The sequence below is a fragment of the Dendropsophus ebraccatus genome, chromosome 4 (assembly GCF_027789765.1).
Source record: "Dendropsophus ebraccatus isolate aDenEbr1 chromosome 4, aDenEbr1.pat, whole genome shotgun sequence".
Taxonomy (NCBI): Eukaryota; Metazoa; Chordata; class Amphibia; order Anura; family Hylidae; genus Dendropsophus; species Dendropsophus ebraccatus.
This window is the reverse complement of record NC_091457.1, coordinates 23,963,011-23,983,535: the sequence shown is the minus strand read 5'-3', so window position 1 is coordinate 23,983,535 and position 20,525 is coordinate 23,963,011. Positions and strand designations below refer to the sequence as shown.

Sequence of the window (20,525 nt, the reverse complement as noted above, 5' to 3'; positions counted from 1 at the left end):
CACCCCGAACAGTGGCTGACCCGCTCCTCATACCTGGCAGACACGCGGCATTCCCGGCCGCCACTCACTCCGGAAGAGCCGACCCGCTCTTCATAACCAGCACTGAGTTCACACGCGGCCCTCCTGGCCGCACGCACCCGCAGGTTCCCGGTCTCTGGAGAAGGAAGTTGCAGGGACCGGGGGATCGTGTGATGGATGGCGTCACTGTGGATGGTGAAGCTGTATAGCGGGATCGGGGGTCTGCACTGCGCCCCCACATCCCGCTATACAGCCCCAGCGCAGCGACGCCATCCATCACACGATCCCCCGGTCCCTGCAACTTCCTTCTCCAGAGACCGGGAACCTGCGGGTGCGTGCGGCCAGGAGGGCCGCGTGTGAACTCAGTGCTGGTTATGAAGAGCGGGTCGGCGACTGTCAGAAATGCTGCGTGTGTGCCGGGTATGAGGAGCAGGTCAGCGACGGGGGGGGGGGGGGGGGGGTCGCGGGGTGGAGAGGAGGTGGCAGCCGTGAGGGCCAAGTGTGTGCCAGTGCTGTATCTTCTCCCTAGTGACAAGGGAGAATATACAGTTTATATCACCCCCAGCTTCTGCCCCCCCCCCTTCTGCCTAGATCACCCCCAGCTTCTGCCCCCCCCTTCTGCCTAGATCTCCCCCAGCTTCTGCCCCCCCTTCTGCCTAGATCTCCCCCAGCTTCTGCCCCCCTTCTGCCTAGATCTCCCCCAGCTTCTGCCCCCCCCTTCTGCCTAGATCTCCCCCAGCTTCTGCCCCCCCTTCTGCCTAGATCTCCCCCAGCTTCTGCCCCCCCCTTCTGCCTAGATGCCCCCCCTTCTGCCTAGATCTCCCCCCGCTTCTGCCCCCCCTTCTGCCTAGATCACCCCCAGCTTCTGCCCCCCTTTCTGCCCAGATCACCCCCAGCTTCTGCCCCCCCTTCTGCCTAGATCACCCCCAGCTTCTGCCCCCCCTTCTGCCTAGATCACCCCCAGCTTCTGCCCCCCTTTCTGCCCAGATCACCCCCAGCTTCTGCCCCCCCCCTTTCTGCCCAGATCACCCCCAGCTTCTGCCCCCCCCTTTCTGCCCAGATCACCCCCAGCTTACCCCCAGCTTCTGCCCCCCCTTCTGCCCAGATCACCCCCAGCTTCTGTCCCCCCTTCTGCCCAGATCACCCCCAGCTGCTGCCACTCTGCCCCAGTTCTAATTGCAGTCCCCCTTGCCCCCGCTTCAGCTGCCCCCTCTTCTATTTGATGTGCTGCCAGAGGTTGGGGGGCTCATACAAAATTCATGGGGGCCCATGTATTTTTTTTTTTTTTTTGCTATGGGGTGTCATGAATCCTAGCTATGCCCCTGCTCCACCCCCAGCTGCCTTTTGTGATCCTCTAAGGGTGTATTTACACAGAGATTTATCTGACAGATTTTGGAAGCCAAAGCCAGGAATGGATTTAAAAAGAGGAGAAATCTCAGGCTTTGCTTTATGACCTGATCCTTGTTTATAGTCTGTTCCTGGCTTTGGCTTCAAAGATCTGTCCGTTAAATTTGCCTGTGTAAACGCACCATTAGACACATGAATGCTCAGCTTAGCTGAGTGTGCATGTGTTTTTAATGTAGAACCTGCATAGCTGTATACCTGTGTATACACGTCTTGTATTGTGGACATACATATATAATACTGCCACTACAGGACGTGTATATACGGGTATACAGCTATGTACGCACTGCAGGACATGCATACACAGGTATACAGCTATGTAGTACATAGCGCTATACCTGTATATACACGTCCTGTACTTTGTACATTGCTGTATACCCGTAAATACATGTCCTATTGTAGCTGTATACCTGTATATACATGTCCAGGTTCTCTGAGACCCCCTAATTATAATAACAAATAATGACAATAGACTAAATGGCTCATCCTTGTGTTGCTGCTCAGTGAGTTACTTTTTTTTTACTCTATTAAAACAAAATATCCCCAGGTTGGCACGGTTAAGTGGGTGTGGCTTGCAGAAGGGTGTGGCTTACCTAAGGGGCGTGTCATAATTATCGTTCAGTTATCGTTACCGCGGCTACATGTACGATTAACCGCGATAATGATTTAGGTCAATATCGCCCAGCCCTAGTGTGCACATACCCTTATGGAGTATGAATCCTTGCACACTGATTACCAATTTATCTGATAACTACTATCCATTACTATCTGGTCAATTACAATCTGTGGCTTGGGTGGCAAACAAGGCAAACCACAACTGTAAGCATGAGTTCCTTAAAGGGGTACTCCAGCGGGGGGGCACTTTTTTGCTGGGACCAGGGAGGAGGTGGCTGAGGGAAAAGATGTCCACTCACCTCCCCGGTTCCAGCGGCGGGTCCGCGCTCCGGTGCCCGGACGCTTCCTGGTGTCTGACGCAGGCCCGAGACATGACGTCTCAGGTCTGCTCAACCAGTCAGTGAAGGAGGCGGGATCCGTTTCAAGTTTGCTCAGATCCCGCCTCTGTCACTGACTGGTGGATCTGAGGCGTATCGTCTCGAGCCTGCGTCACACACCAGGAAGCGGCCGGGAACCAGGGACCGGAGCGCCACGATGCGGGACCCGCCGCTGGAACCGGGGAGGTGAGCGGTCCCAGCAAAAAAGTGCCCCCCCCCGCTGGAGTACCCCTTTAAGGATTAACAGAGATCTGCTGCTCAGCTAGCATATGTTAGGGTTTGCATTTATTTGCTGTATGTGGTAGTGCAACTGTGTAAAAAAAAAAAATCATTGAGTCCAGTAAAATTTTTCACAAAATGTTTTGTTCCTCATTTTTTCCCAAAGAAAAATCACCATGGAGGTACAATGATTTATAGGAATCTATAAAAAGTAATATTTTATGTTTTTTTTTTTTATTCTTTGTACCTATTCTTTGTACATATTTTTTATCCATTGGAGGCATTTATTAAATGTCAAAATCAGAAGCTTTAGCGATAAAGAAATGTATATTAAAGCATTTAACAGAATGGATAAAGAGCCTAATGGGGACGCAGTTTCTGTGAATTTGCTTTGTTGAGCTATCTATTATTCATCATCTAAATGGCAAAATGGTGTGTGGAAACATGGGGCAGGGGGCCATTCACGTAAATAACACACATTACAATGTTGTATAACAATGTTGTAATGTGTGTTATTTAGCGAAGAAAAGTTTTTCACCGGAGTACTCCTTTAAATCCAGGGGCAAAATTTATTCAGAATTCATTCAGCATTTATCAAAAGTGAATGATTGGAGGTTGATGAGTTTTTAGTCCAGCTGGTCGAGGGTACAGTTGGCTGTAAAGGATTTATCTGTGTCTTACTATACTTTGCACTCAGCTGCAACTCCACATTGAGAATACAGTATTAGGCTATGTTCACACTACGTAAGTGCCGCTGGAATCACGGCCGTTGTTACAACAACCGTGATCCCTGCAGCACTTACGTAGTGCTGCAGGCTGCAGGAATCCCTACCTACATGGTATACACTCCGGCTGGGATCCCTAGCGGCGTGTCAGTTTTCTGCGGCCGCTATTCACAGTCAGTGCACGCTCGCTCCATAGTGTGCAGTGGGAAGTTCTGATGCAGACATGTACGGATGCGGCCACATCAGAACTTAGCGGCGCTAAAGATCATCCATCCAGATGATACTGCAGTACCTGCCGTTCCATGAACCGTGAACATAGCCTTATATTGTATATGTGTATGTGTTATATTGTATACGCGTATGTGTTATATATGTGTATGTGTTAATATAGGTATATGCTGCTTGTCTCCTTATATGTAGATGAAGGTTACACCTGTAACTAACTAGAGTTATGATTATAACACAGTTACTCTAATATATTTCTTAACTTACAAAACATTGGTAATATTTTTTTTGTTTTGTGTTGTTTTTAGGAATTGCTGCCATTTTTAAAAAAAGCTGCAGAAGAAAATCCGGAGAAGCCTCTAAGTTGCAGCAAGTCGGCTATAATAAATGTTTCCTCGCGGTTAGGATCCATACAGGATACTTTAGGGTCCTACAATGATTACCCAGCGCTTTCTTATCGATGCAGCAAGGTATGCAGTAAAATATTAAAAATCACACATAATTTTTTCTTTAGATTTGTCAATGATAGCGATACAGATAGATCAAAGGTTTTAATCAGTCAAGACCAATCATGATAAAGACCCAGACAATGTCTACACTAAGCGCATTCTCTCTAGACTTTGTCACATGACCAAGATGGACAAGTTATTTGGGCCAACTCATTCATACAGAGCAAGGCCTTTTGCTCAGAGAGGTGCGGGGCAGCACTGTCATCTCCCAACTTGTTCTTATGATCAGACGGTATCGGAATACTTAGACTTCCACGGTAAAATTTTAACATACCTCTGTGATAGGCATTACAGTATCTTATCACTGCAGCGTTTTGTCAGTATAATGAGCCAAATGCATGAATATTCCTTACATACAAGAAATTAATTGTGGCATTATAATGGAAATTTGAATTTTTTTGGACCCTCTCCTGGTTTTGGTTACCAACCAAATAGTGACTAGACTTATTCCATGCTGGGTGACACAGTTGCTTTTTGGTGCCCATTGAGTTGAGTTCTGAGCATGAGACTATCTACAATAACAGGGCTTTTTCTTGGAACTCCTTGGCTGCTGTATTTTTCAGCAACCCAACAGCCCAGAATGGACTTGTTTGTGGATATGAATTTAACTTTAGAGGTACAGTTTACTACATTTGAGCATCTTTGGCTATCCATGGCATACAGAACTTGATAAGTTACCCCCAATGCGAATACAATGATAAACCAGACCCTTTAAATCCCCTCCTTTCATGTATTTTATGAACTGTAGAATTCGGAGATTGGTTTCTTCTTTATTTTTGACAATTGTGCATTGAATTGTTTTGGTTGCAGGCCGCTCTTAATATGCTGACACAGTGCCAGTCCCAGGGTTACAAGAAAGATGGTATTCTGTGCACTGCTCTCCATCCAGGATGGGTTCAAACAGACCTTGGAGGTGAAGAAGTGAGTAGATTTTTTATACAATATTGTTATTATTACAATAAAAAACTCCCATAACAGAAGGGACTTCACTTAGAGATAAGGAGTAAAGCATGCTACCACCTGCTTCTACCCACTTGTTCTGCCCAACACTGAGACCATTAGTGATAAAAACATTTCATATGTCCCTATGACAAATCAAATGTTTTAAGCACAGGTACACATTAAGCTAAAATCATGGCTCAGTTTGTGGCTAAAAAGTACAGAAGGTGGGCATGACTTAAAGAAAAGGAGCACAGCTTAAGGCTATGTTCACACTACGTAAGCTTCCGGCAGTAGTACGCTCCGTGAATATGTGGCCGGAAACTTACGTAGTTAGCGTACAATGCAAAGTATACGATCCCGGCTGCACAGTTCACACTTCGTACGAATGTACGCCGGGATCGTATACGGCGCCGTAAGAAATGAACCAGACCATTGTTTCCGGTTGGAAGGCTGTAACTTACGCCCGTAGCGTATCCCGCGGATCCGTACGAAGTGGTGATTTCTTCATTTTTCCACTCTTCTATGCCGATCCAAAAGGTTCTGTGGGGTGTCCGGGGCTAGGTGAAGATTTCCAAGTAAAAGACCGCTGTCAGATCGCTTCGTAGGGGGCTCGGGAAGCGTAAGTAGACTACGGGCGTACTTTCGCAATGCGTACGCATTGCGTACACATTGCGTACGCATCCGCCCGCACATCGAATATTTGCACGCCCGTTGTTTCAGCCGCACATGTACGGCGCCGTACGAAATGCGTACGGATCCGTACGTAGTGTGAACATAGCCTAAAGGGGCATTTTTAACAAAATAGACAAACCTTTAACAACAACGGATGTCCTATTGAAGACCAATGAATCTACTTACTTTTTTTCTTTTAAAAAAAAAATTAAAACTAAAACAAATTTGGCAGTGTAACCCTCTACATGCCACGATCAGTAGTAACTGTAGCAGGTGAAGAATGAAATGATGGATTGCGCATCTTTTAGAAATCTGATCTGCACCAGCATGACACAATTGCAGGGTAAAGTAAAAAAAGGAAGAAAAAACAAGGGCACGGGCGCCTCGTGTCTTACTGTGGCAGAGTGTGTGGAGAAGAAGAGTGAATGATTACACTCACCTATAAGCCCCTTGGGCTGTATGCATATCACCCCACCGGGGTAGCTGGAAATCCTCTTTGAAAGACTGCTTTGATGTACGTCATTAGCGGAAAGCTCCCGTGAGGTACGCAATTAGCGTACGAAGCTTACGTATGTGATCATCTCCAACGATCCCTGCCAGTGCTGGAGCCGCGCCGGAATTGAGCTTCTCCCAGTGTGTATTTAATACATTGTAAGATCTATCGGACTATAGTTTAGACCATAGGGATTGTTTTATAAATTTGCTATGCTAGTTTGTTTTTTGGTTTTATGTTCTTTTATGTCCCTCCTCTCCCTCCCCCTCCCCTTGGAAAATGGGCGGTTTTGGCGGGTGTTTTTTTCCTATTTAAACGACACTATTACTGGACTGTACTTTATGCACTGTTCTGAGGAAGGGAGATTACCTAACTCCTGAAACGCGTAAACATTGTGCTTGAACAATAAATATGGATCTTGTTTCTACTACTTTGGTGTAACCTTGGACTTGTTTTGGGACAGCGCCATCTGCAAGTATCATTTTTTTCTTTTTTTGTCTACAATTGCAGGGTGGCAGTGGGTTACAATGGCAGCCAGGGGCCTTCTGAAGGTCTCCATAGCTGCCATTGAAAATCTACTTGCACAGTCTGCCTCTGTGTCTATTTCACTGCAAAAAAAAAATAAAATAAATAATAAACAAACAAAATAAACACATTACTAAATATATTACTTATCTGGGTCTTAGTGTTAACCCAAAAAATGGCTAACACTACCCTCTGCATCAGTGGCGTAGCTACCATAGAGGCAGGGTAGGCGGTTGCTATGGGGCCCGTGCAGGAGGGGGGCCCGGGGGAGAAGATAAGAGCCTCCTGTGTCCATCTGCTTCACACCTTATTTACTGCAGTGTGTAAGTGACCCAATGTTTGCTTACATGCTGCAACACAAAAAAGGGTTAACAGGCAGAAGACAAAAAAAAAACTTTGCTTCCCTGCACTGATAACCCCTGATCTCTGTTTTCACTGCCTGCTGTGCAGAGGTCGAGGGTTATCAGTGCACCAGCAGTAGAGCAAAGATTTCCTTGTCTTCTGAACATTGGGTCACTTACATACTGAAGCACATGAGGGGTTAAGCAGAAGGTAGTCTGCTCCTGCACCTATGTATTTATCCATAAGGGTTCCAAATGGGCTCTTGTAGGTAAGTATAGTGGCCTGACAGAACAAGCAGCTATTGGCTCTCTGCTCTGCCTGTCAAATTTGTGGCTGTAGCCATGATTCTGCATCTGGCCACAGGACATTATATATATATGTACAAATGTACAAATGAATTTTGCAGGTAAATGGTTTGTCCGAAAACTTATCTAGATGATTTTCTCTTGTCTTACTCTGTATTTGTAGTTACTTATATCCTTTCTCTCTTCTTTCTTTTTTTGTAGATTTCTCTTTTGAGGAACGGCGAGGAAAGCTACCCACCAATCACTGCTCTGATTTATTGCTGTTTTTTGTTCTCCACACACTGCCCGGATTTTTTTTGACTGTTTAGTTGTCTATGGCCATGGTCACACTGTTATGTGATATGCGTTATATCAGTATTTACTTGGGGCTTTGGGTTAGATGAGGGAAAAGTTATACAGGGGTTTGGGTGACCGTCTGGATGTCCCGAGGTCCACATTGTGGGTCCCGGTTTGACTTCCAGGTTTTATGACTGGAAAGCGATTCCGCTACGCGGTAATGCTTTCCACTCCACCGGATAACCCCGCTTTCACTGGAATGAGTTCCTATCCCTTTATGTCTATTAGACCCATTGTTTAGCTCCTTTGTGTGCTCCAACATAGCCAGTGTTCACATGAGATCTTGTAACACTTGCGGTTTCTATGGATCGTAGGGCCACAACATATTGAACCTTTACTAACTCCATGACCAGTGTGAAGTCACAGCAGAGGCGACAGAAGCTCCTGCAGCTGGATATCAATTACATACCTGACAATAGTGACACTGGTCTTGTTGTGATGTTACAATGACGTAAGCCAGTTGATACACACCCTTTGACCCGCGCATGCGGGCTGATGTTGTTTACAAACCATTCACAACGAGGGCGAACAAGCATGGAGACAAGTACAGCCTACCTTTTTCTTCTCTGAGCAGTGGTGAGTGGAAGCTAACCCCGCCGATTTATTATATGTCATATGTTTTAATATTGGTATCACTGCGTATACACAACACTGGATGAATTGTAATGTATACATTCTTTGTAATTACACATTGTTCCTGATTGGAACCCGATCTTGTATTATTATTTTTCACTTGTGCATTTTAGTCACATGACTTCACTGTGATTAGACACCTGTTTTGTATTTCACTTAGTATATAAAAGGATATGAGTCACTGATTTTTTATGCTTGAGAAAGGTCTCGTGATGAGACAGAAACGTTGCTGAATTTTGTTATTTGCTACACCAAATAAACCACCAGTTTTTTTTCACTACTTTGGAAGTGCTGCAATTTCTTGCTATTATTGAAGAGGAGACGTGATCCAGTCTCCATTGCTGGCACTCCGAGCACTTACTCCTGAGAGTGCACTCCGTTCTGTTGTTTACGTATTGGATCTGGAGATTGCACCTACTATTTGAAAGAGCATTTTTCAAGATGGAGGACACGGAATCTGGCGTAGGTCCTTCTACTAGTACAGAGACTTTTATTGACCCTATTTTTTCTTATACACGAGCTGACAAGACTAAGATTCTAGATGAGCTGGGTGAAGATACCACTTACCTGAAGAAACCAAAGTTCATTGATGTACAAAGAACCTTAGAATTTGAAACCAAACGGATGATTAACATCCAATTGCACATGGGAGCACTTGGTGAATACCTACGGCACGATATGATTCCCAGAGGGATCCGCACAGCCCTAAAGCCTAATTTCTTTACCAACGATATGGAATTCTGCACAAGGTTTGAAAACATTTCCACAAAATATGGTTTGGACATTTTAATGTTGAACATTGAATTCCTCAGAAAAGAATTAACCATGGTTAAAACCAAAGTCAGTGAGTGGGATACCACGCTGAGAAATACATCTACAGGCGAGGAATACACCAAGTTCATGACCAAACATACAGCCTTTATTGAGAAATATAAAAAAGAAATCCAAGATATAAAGAGACACAAGTGGTACAGGGATGAAATGGACTATCGCACTGGCAAAGTCTACACCTGGAAAGATTTCTCTGGACGGACCAATCAATCTTCATTTAAAGAAAAAAGTAAAGCAACCAAAAATTCACAAGATTTCAATAAACCAAACAAGAAAACGCAGAGGAAGTTCTCTACTGTCGAGGAAGGAGAAGTTTTTTTAGGACACAGTACAGACGTCCTACCAGACGTGGAGGGCGCAGACATAACAGAAACAAAGAAAACGCGAAGCAAGAGCACGAAAACTCCAACCCCCAGACAGACCAATCAGAGGAAAATAACACCAAAGGAGTGGTAAATATTTCCTCTACTCAATTAAATTGTGCACAAATGACTTTGTTAGCTAAGGGGTTAAGCTTCTGTCCGAGCTCACCCATTGATTGGTTCCAACTTGAATTAGATATGTCACAGTTTTTTAGGAGGATTAATTTAAAACTATGGTTTGCTACCAAACAGGATGTGTCTGTATCTGAGTGTAATGAAAAAAGTATGTTTAGTGCTAAGAAGTTGCAATTGTTTCCTGATAGTAACTTTCAACCACCCACCACACCTCCAGCTTTGGAGACATTTTCCAAACTAGTTCAGGAAGGCATAGCAGACATTAGAAAGGAGAGCCAAGGTCACAACATTCTCTTTCCCAACATTACTGCAGAGGAGAGAGTGGCACTAGATTCGCTTGTCCATGACCACGATCTGGTTATCAAACCGGCCGATAAAGGCGGTGCGATCGTGGTCATGGACAAAGCGATGTACGTTACTGAAGCACTGAGACAGTTGGAGGATGTGTCGGTATATGAAGTTTTAAAAAAGGATCCGGTACAGGATATTGTTAAAAAACTTTCTGTGTTGATCAAAGAGGCACTTGATGAAGACGTTATAGATCAGCCTTTGGCTGATTTTTTAACTGTTAAACACCCAGTTACACCTATTATTTATTTTTTGCCAAAGATCCACAAGAATTTACAATGTCCACCAGGGAGACCTATTGTCTCCAGCAGGGATTCAGTGATGCAGCATGCATCTGTGTTCCTCGACAGAGTCTTACGACCACTAGCAACAGACATTAGATCTTACATCAAAGATACTGGTGATTTTCTACAAAAGGTCAAGGGGGTGGAGTTACCTGATAGTGTCATTTTGGCCTCATTTGATATTGTCAGCTTGTACACCTCAATCCCTCACGCAGCAGGCCTGGAAGCAATTAAAGAGGGTTTAAATACACTTGACATTCCCCCTACATCTCATTCCTTTATCCTTACACTTCTTGACATGGTCCTTTCCAATAATTATTTTCTCTTTGATGGCATACTGTACATACAGCGAAAAGGTGTGGCCATGGGGGCCAATGTGGCCCCCACTTTTGCAAATGCATACATTGCTAGACTGGAGGAGACATGTGTCTATGGGTCCCACCACTTCAGCCATGTGCTGGGGTGGTGGAGATTCATAGACGATATTTTCTTAATGTGGACGGGGAGTACACAACAGCTGACGGAGTTCCATGAGTTTTTGAATAGCATTGAGCCGAACATCCAATTCACACTCACCTGGTCAAGGGAAACTATTAATTTTCTTGATGTAACAGTTACTTTTGAGAACGGACAGATACACACAGAAATTTACAGGAAGCCGACTGATGCCAACCTCAGCTTGCGCTTTGACAGCTGCCATCCGAGACCTATGGTCCGTAGCTTACCCTTTAGCCAGATGCTTAGGGCGCGCAGGATCACAGACTCCCCTAGAAAGTTGGAAGCAGCACTCAACACTATGACAGAAGAGTTTGTCGAGAGAGGGTACCCGCGGGGTCTCCTGAGGGAACATAAAGAAAAAATAGTGTCAGTGGAACCGGTAATTAACAGGGCTAGCACGGACAAGAGAATACCGTTTGTTACCACCTACAGTGACCTTTCCCCTAAAATAGCCAATGTGGTTAGACAGCATTGGAATATCATAAAAGAGAGTTACAAAAATGTACCGGAACTACAAATACCACCCTTGATGTCCTATAGAAGGAATAAAAATTTAAGGGATAGTCTAGTTAAAGGGGAATTGACTACAAAAGAAACCGGCAGTGGACAAAGATTTCTTATGGTGATGAACAAAGGGTCTTTTCCATGTAGACAGTGTGTCAGTTGCACATATATGGATAAAGGGCCTAATTTTACACATCCATCTACTGGTAGAGTGTACAACATTAATTTCTATCTTACCTGTACTTCCAGTTGGATAATTTATGTCCTCTGGTGCCCATGTAAACTTTTATACATTGGAGAAACAACCCGAGACATGAGAACCAGATTGAATCAACACAGGTATTCAATCAGATCGAAAAGACAGGATTTACCAGTGTCCAAACATTTTTTGGATTTGGGACATAGGGAGAGTGATCTAAAGTTTAAAATTCTGGATCACATACCACCCCTTAAAAGGGGAGGTGATCGAACCACATTGCTTAAAAAACGTGAGCTGATGTGGATTCACAGGCTGGATACATTGCAACCTAAAGGGTTAAATGTGGAATTTGTAATTACAACTAAAATGTACAAATGAATTTTGCAGGTAAATGGTTTGTCCGAAAACTTATCTAGATGATTTTCTCTTGTCTTACTCTGTATTTGTAGTTACTTATATCCTTTCTCTCTTCTTTCTTTTTTTGTAGATTTCTCTTTTGAGGAACGGCGAGGAAAGCTACCCACCAATCACTGCTCTGATTTATTGCTGTTTTTTGTTCTCCACACACTGCCCGGATTTTTTTTGACTGTTTAGTTGTCTATGGCCATGGTCACACTGTTATGTGATATGCGTTATATCAGTATTTACTTGGGGCTTTGGGTTAGATGAGGGAAAAGTTATACAGGGGTTTGGGTGACCGTCTGGATGTCCCGAGGTCCACATTGTGGGTCCCGGTTTGACTTCCAGGTTTTATGACTGGAAAGCGATTCCGCTACGCGGTAATGCTTTCCACTCCACCGGATAACCCCGCTTTCACTGGAATGAGTTCCTATCCCTTTATGTCTATTAGACCCATTGTTTAGCTCCTTTGTGTGCTCCAACATAGCCAGTGTTCACATGAGATCTTGTAACACTTGCGGTTTCTATGGATCGTAGGGCCACAACATATTGAACCTTTACTAACTCCATGACCAGTGTGAAGTCACAGCAGAGGCGACAGAAGCTCCTGCAGCTGGATATCAATTACATACCTGACAATAGTGACACTGGTCTTGTTGTGATGTTACAATGACGTAAGCCAGTTGATACACACCCTTTGACCCGCGCATGCGGGCTGATGTTGTTTACAAACCATTCACAACGAGGGCGAACAAGCATGGAGACAAGTACAGCCTACCTTTTTCTTCTCTGAGCAGTGGTGAGTGGAAGCTAACCCCGCCGATTTATTATATGTCATATGTTTTAATATTGGTATCACTGCGTATACACAACACTGGATGAATTGTAATGTATACATTCTTTGTAATTACACATTGTTCCTGATTGGAACCCGATCTTGTATTATTATTTTTCACTTGTGCATTTTAGTCACATGACTTCACTGTGATTAGACACCTGTTTTGTATTTCACTTAGTATATAAAAGGATATGAGTCACTGATTTTTTATGCTTGAGAAAGGTCTCGTGATGAGACAGAAACGTTGCTGAATTTTGTTATTTGCTACACCAAATAAACCACCAGTTTTTTTTCACTACTTTGGAAGTGCTGCAATTTCTTGCTATTATATATATATATATATATATATATATATATACATATACATGCAGTGCTTTGTTTTGTGCGTAGGGGAGGGGGCCCTTACAGTTTTTTGCTATGGGGTCCCGTGAATCCTAGCTACGCCCCTGTTCTGCATTATTACTTCAGTACCCACTGCTACAAGGGTACTAGAAGGAACCAGGTACCGGCAGTCCTGGAGGGTAAAAAAATTGTGCTGTTTTGTTTTACCTCACTGGTTATGGAAAAGGGGCCTACACATTTTTTAAAATTAATAATTCAATAGGGAGAAATAGGGAAAAACAGGGAGTTATGGCTCTTAGATGTTGAGTTACAAACAGGCCAAAATCATTGATTGGGAATGTGATGTAATGTGAATCGATCCTGATGGCTGAGGAGCATGGGGCGGAGCTAAGGCACGCACCGTCCACTGACCTCTGAGCATGAACTGACCTGGTGGAGATCCTGCATTTGTTTTCTCTCTGTGGAGTCTTATGCGGGGGTGCCGGCGATGAGAGGCTGACGAGGCGAAGGGAGGCTGCGGCAGTTCGGCAGTAATTGGAGGTGGTCTGCTAGTGGATCCGTGGCTGGCCTGGCTGGGGGTCGGACAAAGGCACAGCCGGGAGGCGTATGGTTGCCATTGGACGCCAGTGAGAGAGGCGTCTGACGTGTGCGGAGACCACGTGGTCCGGGCCGGAGAGTGGAGCAGAGAAGCGCTACGGTCCCGAGAACGCCAGTGAGAGAGGCGGTCTGTGGAGACACAGTAGATACGTGGCCTAGGCCTCGGCCCAGGCAGTGGAAATCTGCGGTCCGGAGAGGCGGTGGTCTGGAGCCCCACAGAAGCCAGTGAGAGCGGCAGAAGCCAGTGAGAGCGGCGTCAGGGGAGCAACAGGCCAGGAGGAGTAAGGTAACCTCCAGAAACAGCGCCAGCTCGAGAGAGGATTCAGTTACCTGAGGGGTTGCATCGGGGAGAATAGGGAAAGCGTCTCAGGGTAACCAGTGAGAGGGGGGACCTGAGATCGCAATAAGCCATCAAAATACGGCACTCTTTAAAATGGAAAGGCCCACCTGCTGGTGAGAGGGGCAGGGGGCTGTGCAGAGACTCTGTGTTTGGTGCCAGGTGGCTATTAACTTATCCCAGACCCCCAGGTATATATGAATAGTATGGAGTAAATGCCTGGAACAGACTTGATGCAAGACTGTCATTTATTAAGCAGTGGAAAATATATGCCTTGCTGTGACTTTGGGTACCCAGTGAGAGTGGGGTCCTGAGATTACAATAAGACTGCGGCATTTTTTTTTCCAGGAGGAAAGAAGCCCATTTGCTTGTGAGAGGAGCTGTGGGCTTTGCAGAGACGGTGCGTACTACTGCCAGGTGGCTATTAATTTATTACAGGACATCTAGATACACATGAAATGAACTGCATTGTGGAATTCCCTGCAACAGACTTTGCGTAAGACTATCGCTAAATCTCATTCATCTAATAGCAAATAACACGCGCCTTACTAACATTTTAAGTGGATAACTTTGAGAGGTTAATGGGACTCTAGGTGGGCGGGTGGTGGAAACTTATTGGTATCTTCGGTTTTTTTTCTGAAGGAAAAGGTGGCGATGTTGCTCTTCTGATTTATATTGTCATTCAAATATTTTGTTGGACTTGAGACAATTTGGTTACTAATCTGTGTGTTTTTTTTTTTTTTTAAATCTAGGGTCAGCAATTGTTGGTAATAGCAATAATGGAGAACAAGAAAAAGTCTAGTAAAAAATCATTGAGCCCAGTTAAGGAGGGAAAGGATAATAGGGCCCCCCTAAAAATGGAAAAACTGTTTGGATCTCCTGGATTAAATAAGGGAAAGATTGGGGGAGGAGGAAAATGGAATAATGAGGAGACAAAAGAAGGGGAGCCACCTTGTGAGAAAGAGGTGCAGCCGGGATGGTTAACAGAAATATTGTCAGCGATAAAAAAAATGTGATAATTCAATCTCTGAGCTTTCCACACAGGTAGGGTCTATCGGTACCGAAGTGTCTATAGTAAGAAATGAATTAGACAAGATAAGAGATAGATTTGAAGAAGCAGAACAGAGGATTAGTGGGTTAGAAGATGAGATGAAAAAGGTGAAAGAAGATGTAGAAGAGTTGAGATTGGAAAATAAGAGTTTGAAATCTAAGGTCACTGATATGGAAGATAGGGCAAGGAGGAGTAATATTAGAGTCATTGGTCTCCCAGAGGGGTTAGAGGGAAAAAATCCAGAGGTTTTTCTCCAGAGATGGTTGAATGAAATGATTGGGAAAGAAAAATTATCTCAACATTTTTGCATAGAAAGGGCTCATAGGGTCCCGGCCAAACCCCCTCCTCCAGGAAATAGACCACGTTCGCTTATTGCAAAAATTTTGTGTTATGGGGACAGAGATGTAATCCTGAGAAAGGGAAGGGAGGAGGGAGGCATTGCGTATAATAATGCAAAAATACATATCTATCCAGATTATGCAATAGAGACACAGAAGAAGAGAATGAGTTATTTTCAAGTAAAGAAAAAGTTACAGGAGAAGAAGATCAAATATGCTCTCTTATTCCCGGCAAGGTTGAGAATAATATATGAAGAGAGGAGTTGGTTCTTTAATACACCGGAGGAGGCGATAGTTTGGATCGAAACTAAGGGGCTGTGAGAGAACTGTATAATTGATGGTCAGGCTAGAGGTTCAGCGGAAAAAATTAGTCTCAAGTTAGAGACTCTAAGGGGATTCTTTGGAGTCACTTGGGGGGGGGGGATGTGGGGAGGTGGGGATGGGGGGATATGGGAGGGGGGGAGGGTAGGATTGGGAGGGAGGGGGAAGGTGGGCTGCCAAGAGGGGAATGTGGGAGGGGGGAGGAGGGTACACTTACAAAGATGGGTGTTTTGGTGTTTTTTTCTTTACGGAATAAATGGTTTATAGAATAGTATGTTGGAATGTCAGGGGCCTTTCAGATAAACTAAAACGGTTAGCAATTTCAAATTATGTCAGAAAAATGTTACCAGCAGTTGTATGCTTCCTAGAAACGCATTTGCTTAGTAATACTGTTAAGGTACTCACTAAAAAATGGTGGTCTCACTACTATCATTCTGTGTATTCAAATTATGCTAGGGGTGTGTCGGTACTAATCCATCGTAGTATGGATTGGGAACTGATAGATAAAAAAATTGACAAAGAAGGGTGTTATGTTTTCCTCTACTGTAAAATTGAAAGTTTTATTTGTATCTTGGCATTTATTTATATCCCCCCTCCCTTTAGGTCAACCATCCTGGAGAACCTGTTTGAATATGCCACAGGAAAGAATAAATGCCCTATATTGATAATGGGGGATTTTAACACTACGTTAGATGAAAACCTGGACAGGTCCAGGATGGTTGAACCAGTAAGGGGTATAAGTGGATCCCGACTGGCAAAGTTGATTAGAGAATTTGCCTGGCGGGATTTATGGAGGGAAAAAAACCCTATGAAAAAAGAATTCTCTTGTTGGAATAAAACTGTGAAAACTCTTTCCAGAATAGATTTGGTGATGGGTAATGAAGCGATGGCGCAAAAAGTGTGTAGAATAGATTATTTAAAAAGGTGTTTTTCTGATCATTCACCAGTGGTTGTGGAGTTAGTTAGTACCAGGGTTAGAATAAATACACCGATTCGTATAAATGCACATTGGCTGAAATTAATACAAGATAAAGATAAGTTAAAAGAAGAATTTAAAGAATTATGGGCACTTAATTGGGGCACTGCTCCGGGCTATATAGTGTGGGACACGTTTAAAGGCAAACTTTTTGGGATTATTACTAAATTAAAAAAAGGGTTTAGACAGAAAGAAGGGGAGTTAATGGGGAAATTAAAGAAAGCTGAGGAAATACATAAAAGAGAAAAGACACAAGAGAGTGAGCACACTTTAACCCTTTGAGGACCAGGCCCAAAATGACCCAGTGGACCGCGCAAATTTTGATCTTAGTGTTTCCGTTTTTCCCTCCTCCCCTTCTAAGAGCTCCAGCACTCTCAGTTTTCTATCTACAAGCCATGTAAGTGCTTGTTTTTTACAGGAATAGTTGTACTTTGTAATGGCGTCATTCATTTTACCATAACATGTACGATGGAATTCCAAATATATTATTTATGAAGATATAAATTGGTGAAATCGCAAAAAAGAATGCAATATGGTAACGTTTGGGGGGTTCCTGTGTCTACGTAATGCACTATATGGTAAAAGCGACATGATACCATTACTCTATAGGTCAGTCCGAACACAACCATATGCAGGTTTACGCAGATTCTCTAATGTTATATATTTTTTTTAAATGAAATCCTTTTTTTTGGCAATTAATTATAAATAAAATGGGACTATTGTGACGCTTATAACGGTTTTATTTTTTCACCTACGGGGCTGTATGGGGTGTCATTTTTTCCGCCATGATCTCTAGTTTTTATTAATACCATATTTGTGAAGATCGGACGTTTTGATCACTTTTTATTAATTTTTTTATATATATAATGTAACATAAAATCGGTAATCCGCGCACTTTTTTCCCTCTTTTCGTGTACGCCGTTTACCGTTCGCAATGACGCTTTTTATATTTTAATAGATCGGACAATTACGCACGCTACGGTATATTATATGTTTATCTATTTATTTATTTTTATATGTTTTATTTATATAATGGGAAAGGGGGGTGATTTCAACTTTTATTGGGGGAGGGGTTTTGGGGTAGTGTGTTAGTGTTTTTAACTTTTTTTTTTTACACATTTGAAGTCCCTTTGGGGGACTTTTACATTCACTACTTGGATTTTTACACTGATGAATGCTATGCCATAGGCATAGCATTGATCAGTGTTATCGGCGCTCTGCTCATTGAGCCTGCCTGTGCAGGCTTAGTGCAGCAGAGCGCCGATCGGACCGCACGGAGGCAGGTGAGAGAGCTCCGGCGGTCCGTTTTACCGATCGGGACCCCCGCAGTCACACTGCGGGGGTCCCGATCGGTAGGTGACAGGGGACTCCCCCTGTCACTTACACTTAAACGCCGCGGTCGCGCCGCGATCGCGGCGTTTAAGGAGTTAATGACACGCGGCAGCGCGATCGCTGCAGCGTGTCATTACCGGTGAGGTCCCGGCTGCTGATTGCAGCCGGCCCCCACCTGCTATGAAGCGCGCTCCGCTCCGGAGCGCGCTTCATAGCGGGAGAAACACCCAGGGCGTACAGTTACGCCCTAGGTCGTCTGGGGACAGACTTCCATGGCGTAACTATACGCCCTGGGTCGTCTAAGGGTTAAAAATAAGTCAGGAAGAATTAGAGAATTATTTATTAGATAAGGCACAAAATCAAATGGAGTTTTTTGGTGAAGATAGATTTAAGAATTCTGGGAAGCCGAATAAAAAAACTTATGGCAATAGTGCAGAACCAAAGGGGAAAAAAAAGAATTTCTGCGATGAGAGGGGGGAATGGGGTTATAGTCAATGCGCAGGAACAGATAGGAGAGGAATTTAGGAGTTATTTTGAGAAACTGTACACCTCAGAGTATAGGAGAGAAAAGGGGGATCTTGCTGGGTACCTGGACAAAATTACTTTTCCCAGAATTAGTGAGGAATCGAGAGAAGCGCTGGATCAACCAATTACGGTAGAAGAATTAAATAGAGCCCTGGATAGTATAAAAGGGAATTCAACACCGGGAGGGAAACCCTTGTAGGGGGACTATATAAAGTTATTAGTGAAGCCTTAGTGAGAGGTAAGTTGCCCGTATCGATGAGAGAAGCAACAATAGTACTGTTACAGAAACCAGATAAGGATCCCCTTGAGTGTGAATCCTATAGACCGATATCTCTGATAAATAGTGATGCAAAAATTTTTGCAAAGGCACTCGCGATCCGGGTGGGAAAGGTGGTGGGGGAACTAGTTCACCCTGATCAATGCGGTTTTGTGGCGGGGAGAATGGCGAGAAGTAATATCCGGAGAGTCTTTGAGAATATGCAGATAGCTGAGGGGGGGGGGGGACCACTCCATCCTGTCATTGGACGCTACTAAGGCCTTTGACAGGGTGGAGTGGGAATTCCTCTGGGGTGTGTTGAGGAGATATGGGTTTGGGGAAAAAATTATAGGGATGATTCAGGTTCTGTATGAAGAAGCAAAAGCAGTGGTATTGGTGAACGGAGAGAAGTCTGCCTCCTTTGGTCTGAGTAGGGGCACCCGGCAGGGATGTCCTCTTTCCCCCCTACTCTTCGCCCTGGCAATAGAACCTTTAGCTATACAAGTTAGAGAAGATCCTGAAATGGTAGGCTTTGGGGCGAGGGGTGGAGGGGATAGGATATCCCTGTACGCGGATGATTTATTATTTTTTCTTAAATATCCAAAGATTAGTGTACCAAAAGTTATTAATTTAGTAGAGGAAATGGGGTCCTATTCAGGGCTAGCTATTAATTGGAAGAAATCGGTGCTGATGGTGTTAGATGAAGATAGGATTAAACCTTATGCTCCCCTGCGTACTTTAGGGAAGGGGGAGAGTTTTAGATATTTAGGGATCCAGATATCTAGGAAGATTGAACAGTTTAATCTTTTGAACACGAAAGTAGTGGTGAAGGCAATTGAGGATAAGATCAATATATGGGAAAAATTATGGCTATCAAATGCAGACAGGATTATTCTAATAAAAAGTATTATTTTACCCAAGTTGTTATATTTATTTAGTGCAGCACCTATATGGGTTGAAAATAATTACTTTAAGAGATTAAGGGGAGCATTGAACGCATTAATTTGGGGTAGGAAACATGTAAGAATGAAATTGGAAGGGTTATGTGAGTTAAAAGAAAAGGGAGGTCTGGGAGTACCTGATTTATATAAATATTTTGTAGCTGCACAAGGGATATGTTTTCTTAATTCTAAGAAGTATGATTTTTTTAATTTTCTGATTGGGGAATTAGGAGAAGAGAGTAGTGACATATTTCAAATTTTGGAAGCAGGTTATTTGGAGGAGGATAGATGGAAGCAATGGGTAATGGTCAAAGATTTAGTAAGAACATGGAAGGAAATTAAAAAGATATTGAAGGTAAAAGGTATCCTCAATTTTGCACTTATTCGGAAAAATAGATTTTTAGAGGAAGTATATAAGTTAGGAGAGTTGAAGAATCTTAGGGTAGCAGGTATAAATTACATTGGGGATATAATCAGGGGGGGGGGGGAATTAAAAGTTGGGAAGAATTGAGAGGGGAATTTCATCTACACAAGAGAGTTTGGTTTGATTATATTAGATTGAAAAGTGCTGTAGACCTGACCATAAGGAAAAATGAGGGAAGTTTCTCAGTTCCGAATAAATTTATTGAAAGAATTAGGACTCAGAACATAGAAAAAAAGGGTTAACAATAATGTATAATAATTTAAGACAAGATCAGGACCATAGTAAGAAAAGTAAAAAAAAATGGGAAGAAGATCTAGGTTGGATTGAGGAAAATCAATGGGATAATA

At 43.5% G+C, this 20,525-nt stretch overlaps 1 protein-coding gene across 1 annotated transcript in view; it reads left to right on the top strand.

The window, feature by feature from the left end:
• The window catches only part of LOC138787944 (C-signal-like), a 28,951-nt gene that overhangs the window by 7,574 nt on the left and 852 nt on the right, over nucleotides 1–20,525 (top strand). The window contains exons 4-5 of the mRNA XM_069965268.1: nucleotides 3,892–4,053; nucleotides 4,903–5,013. Coding sequence (XP_069821369.1) covers nucleotides 3,892–4,053; nucleotides 4,903–5,013 — 273 coding nt within the window. The remainder of the gene's footprint in view (nucleotides 1–3,891; nucleotides 4,054–4,902; nucleotides 5,014–20,525) is intronic.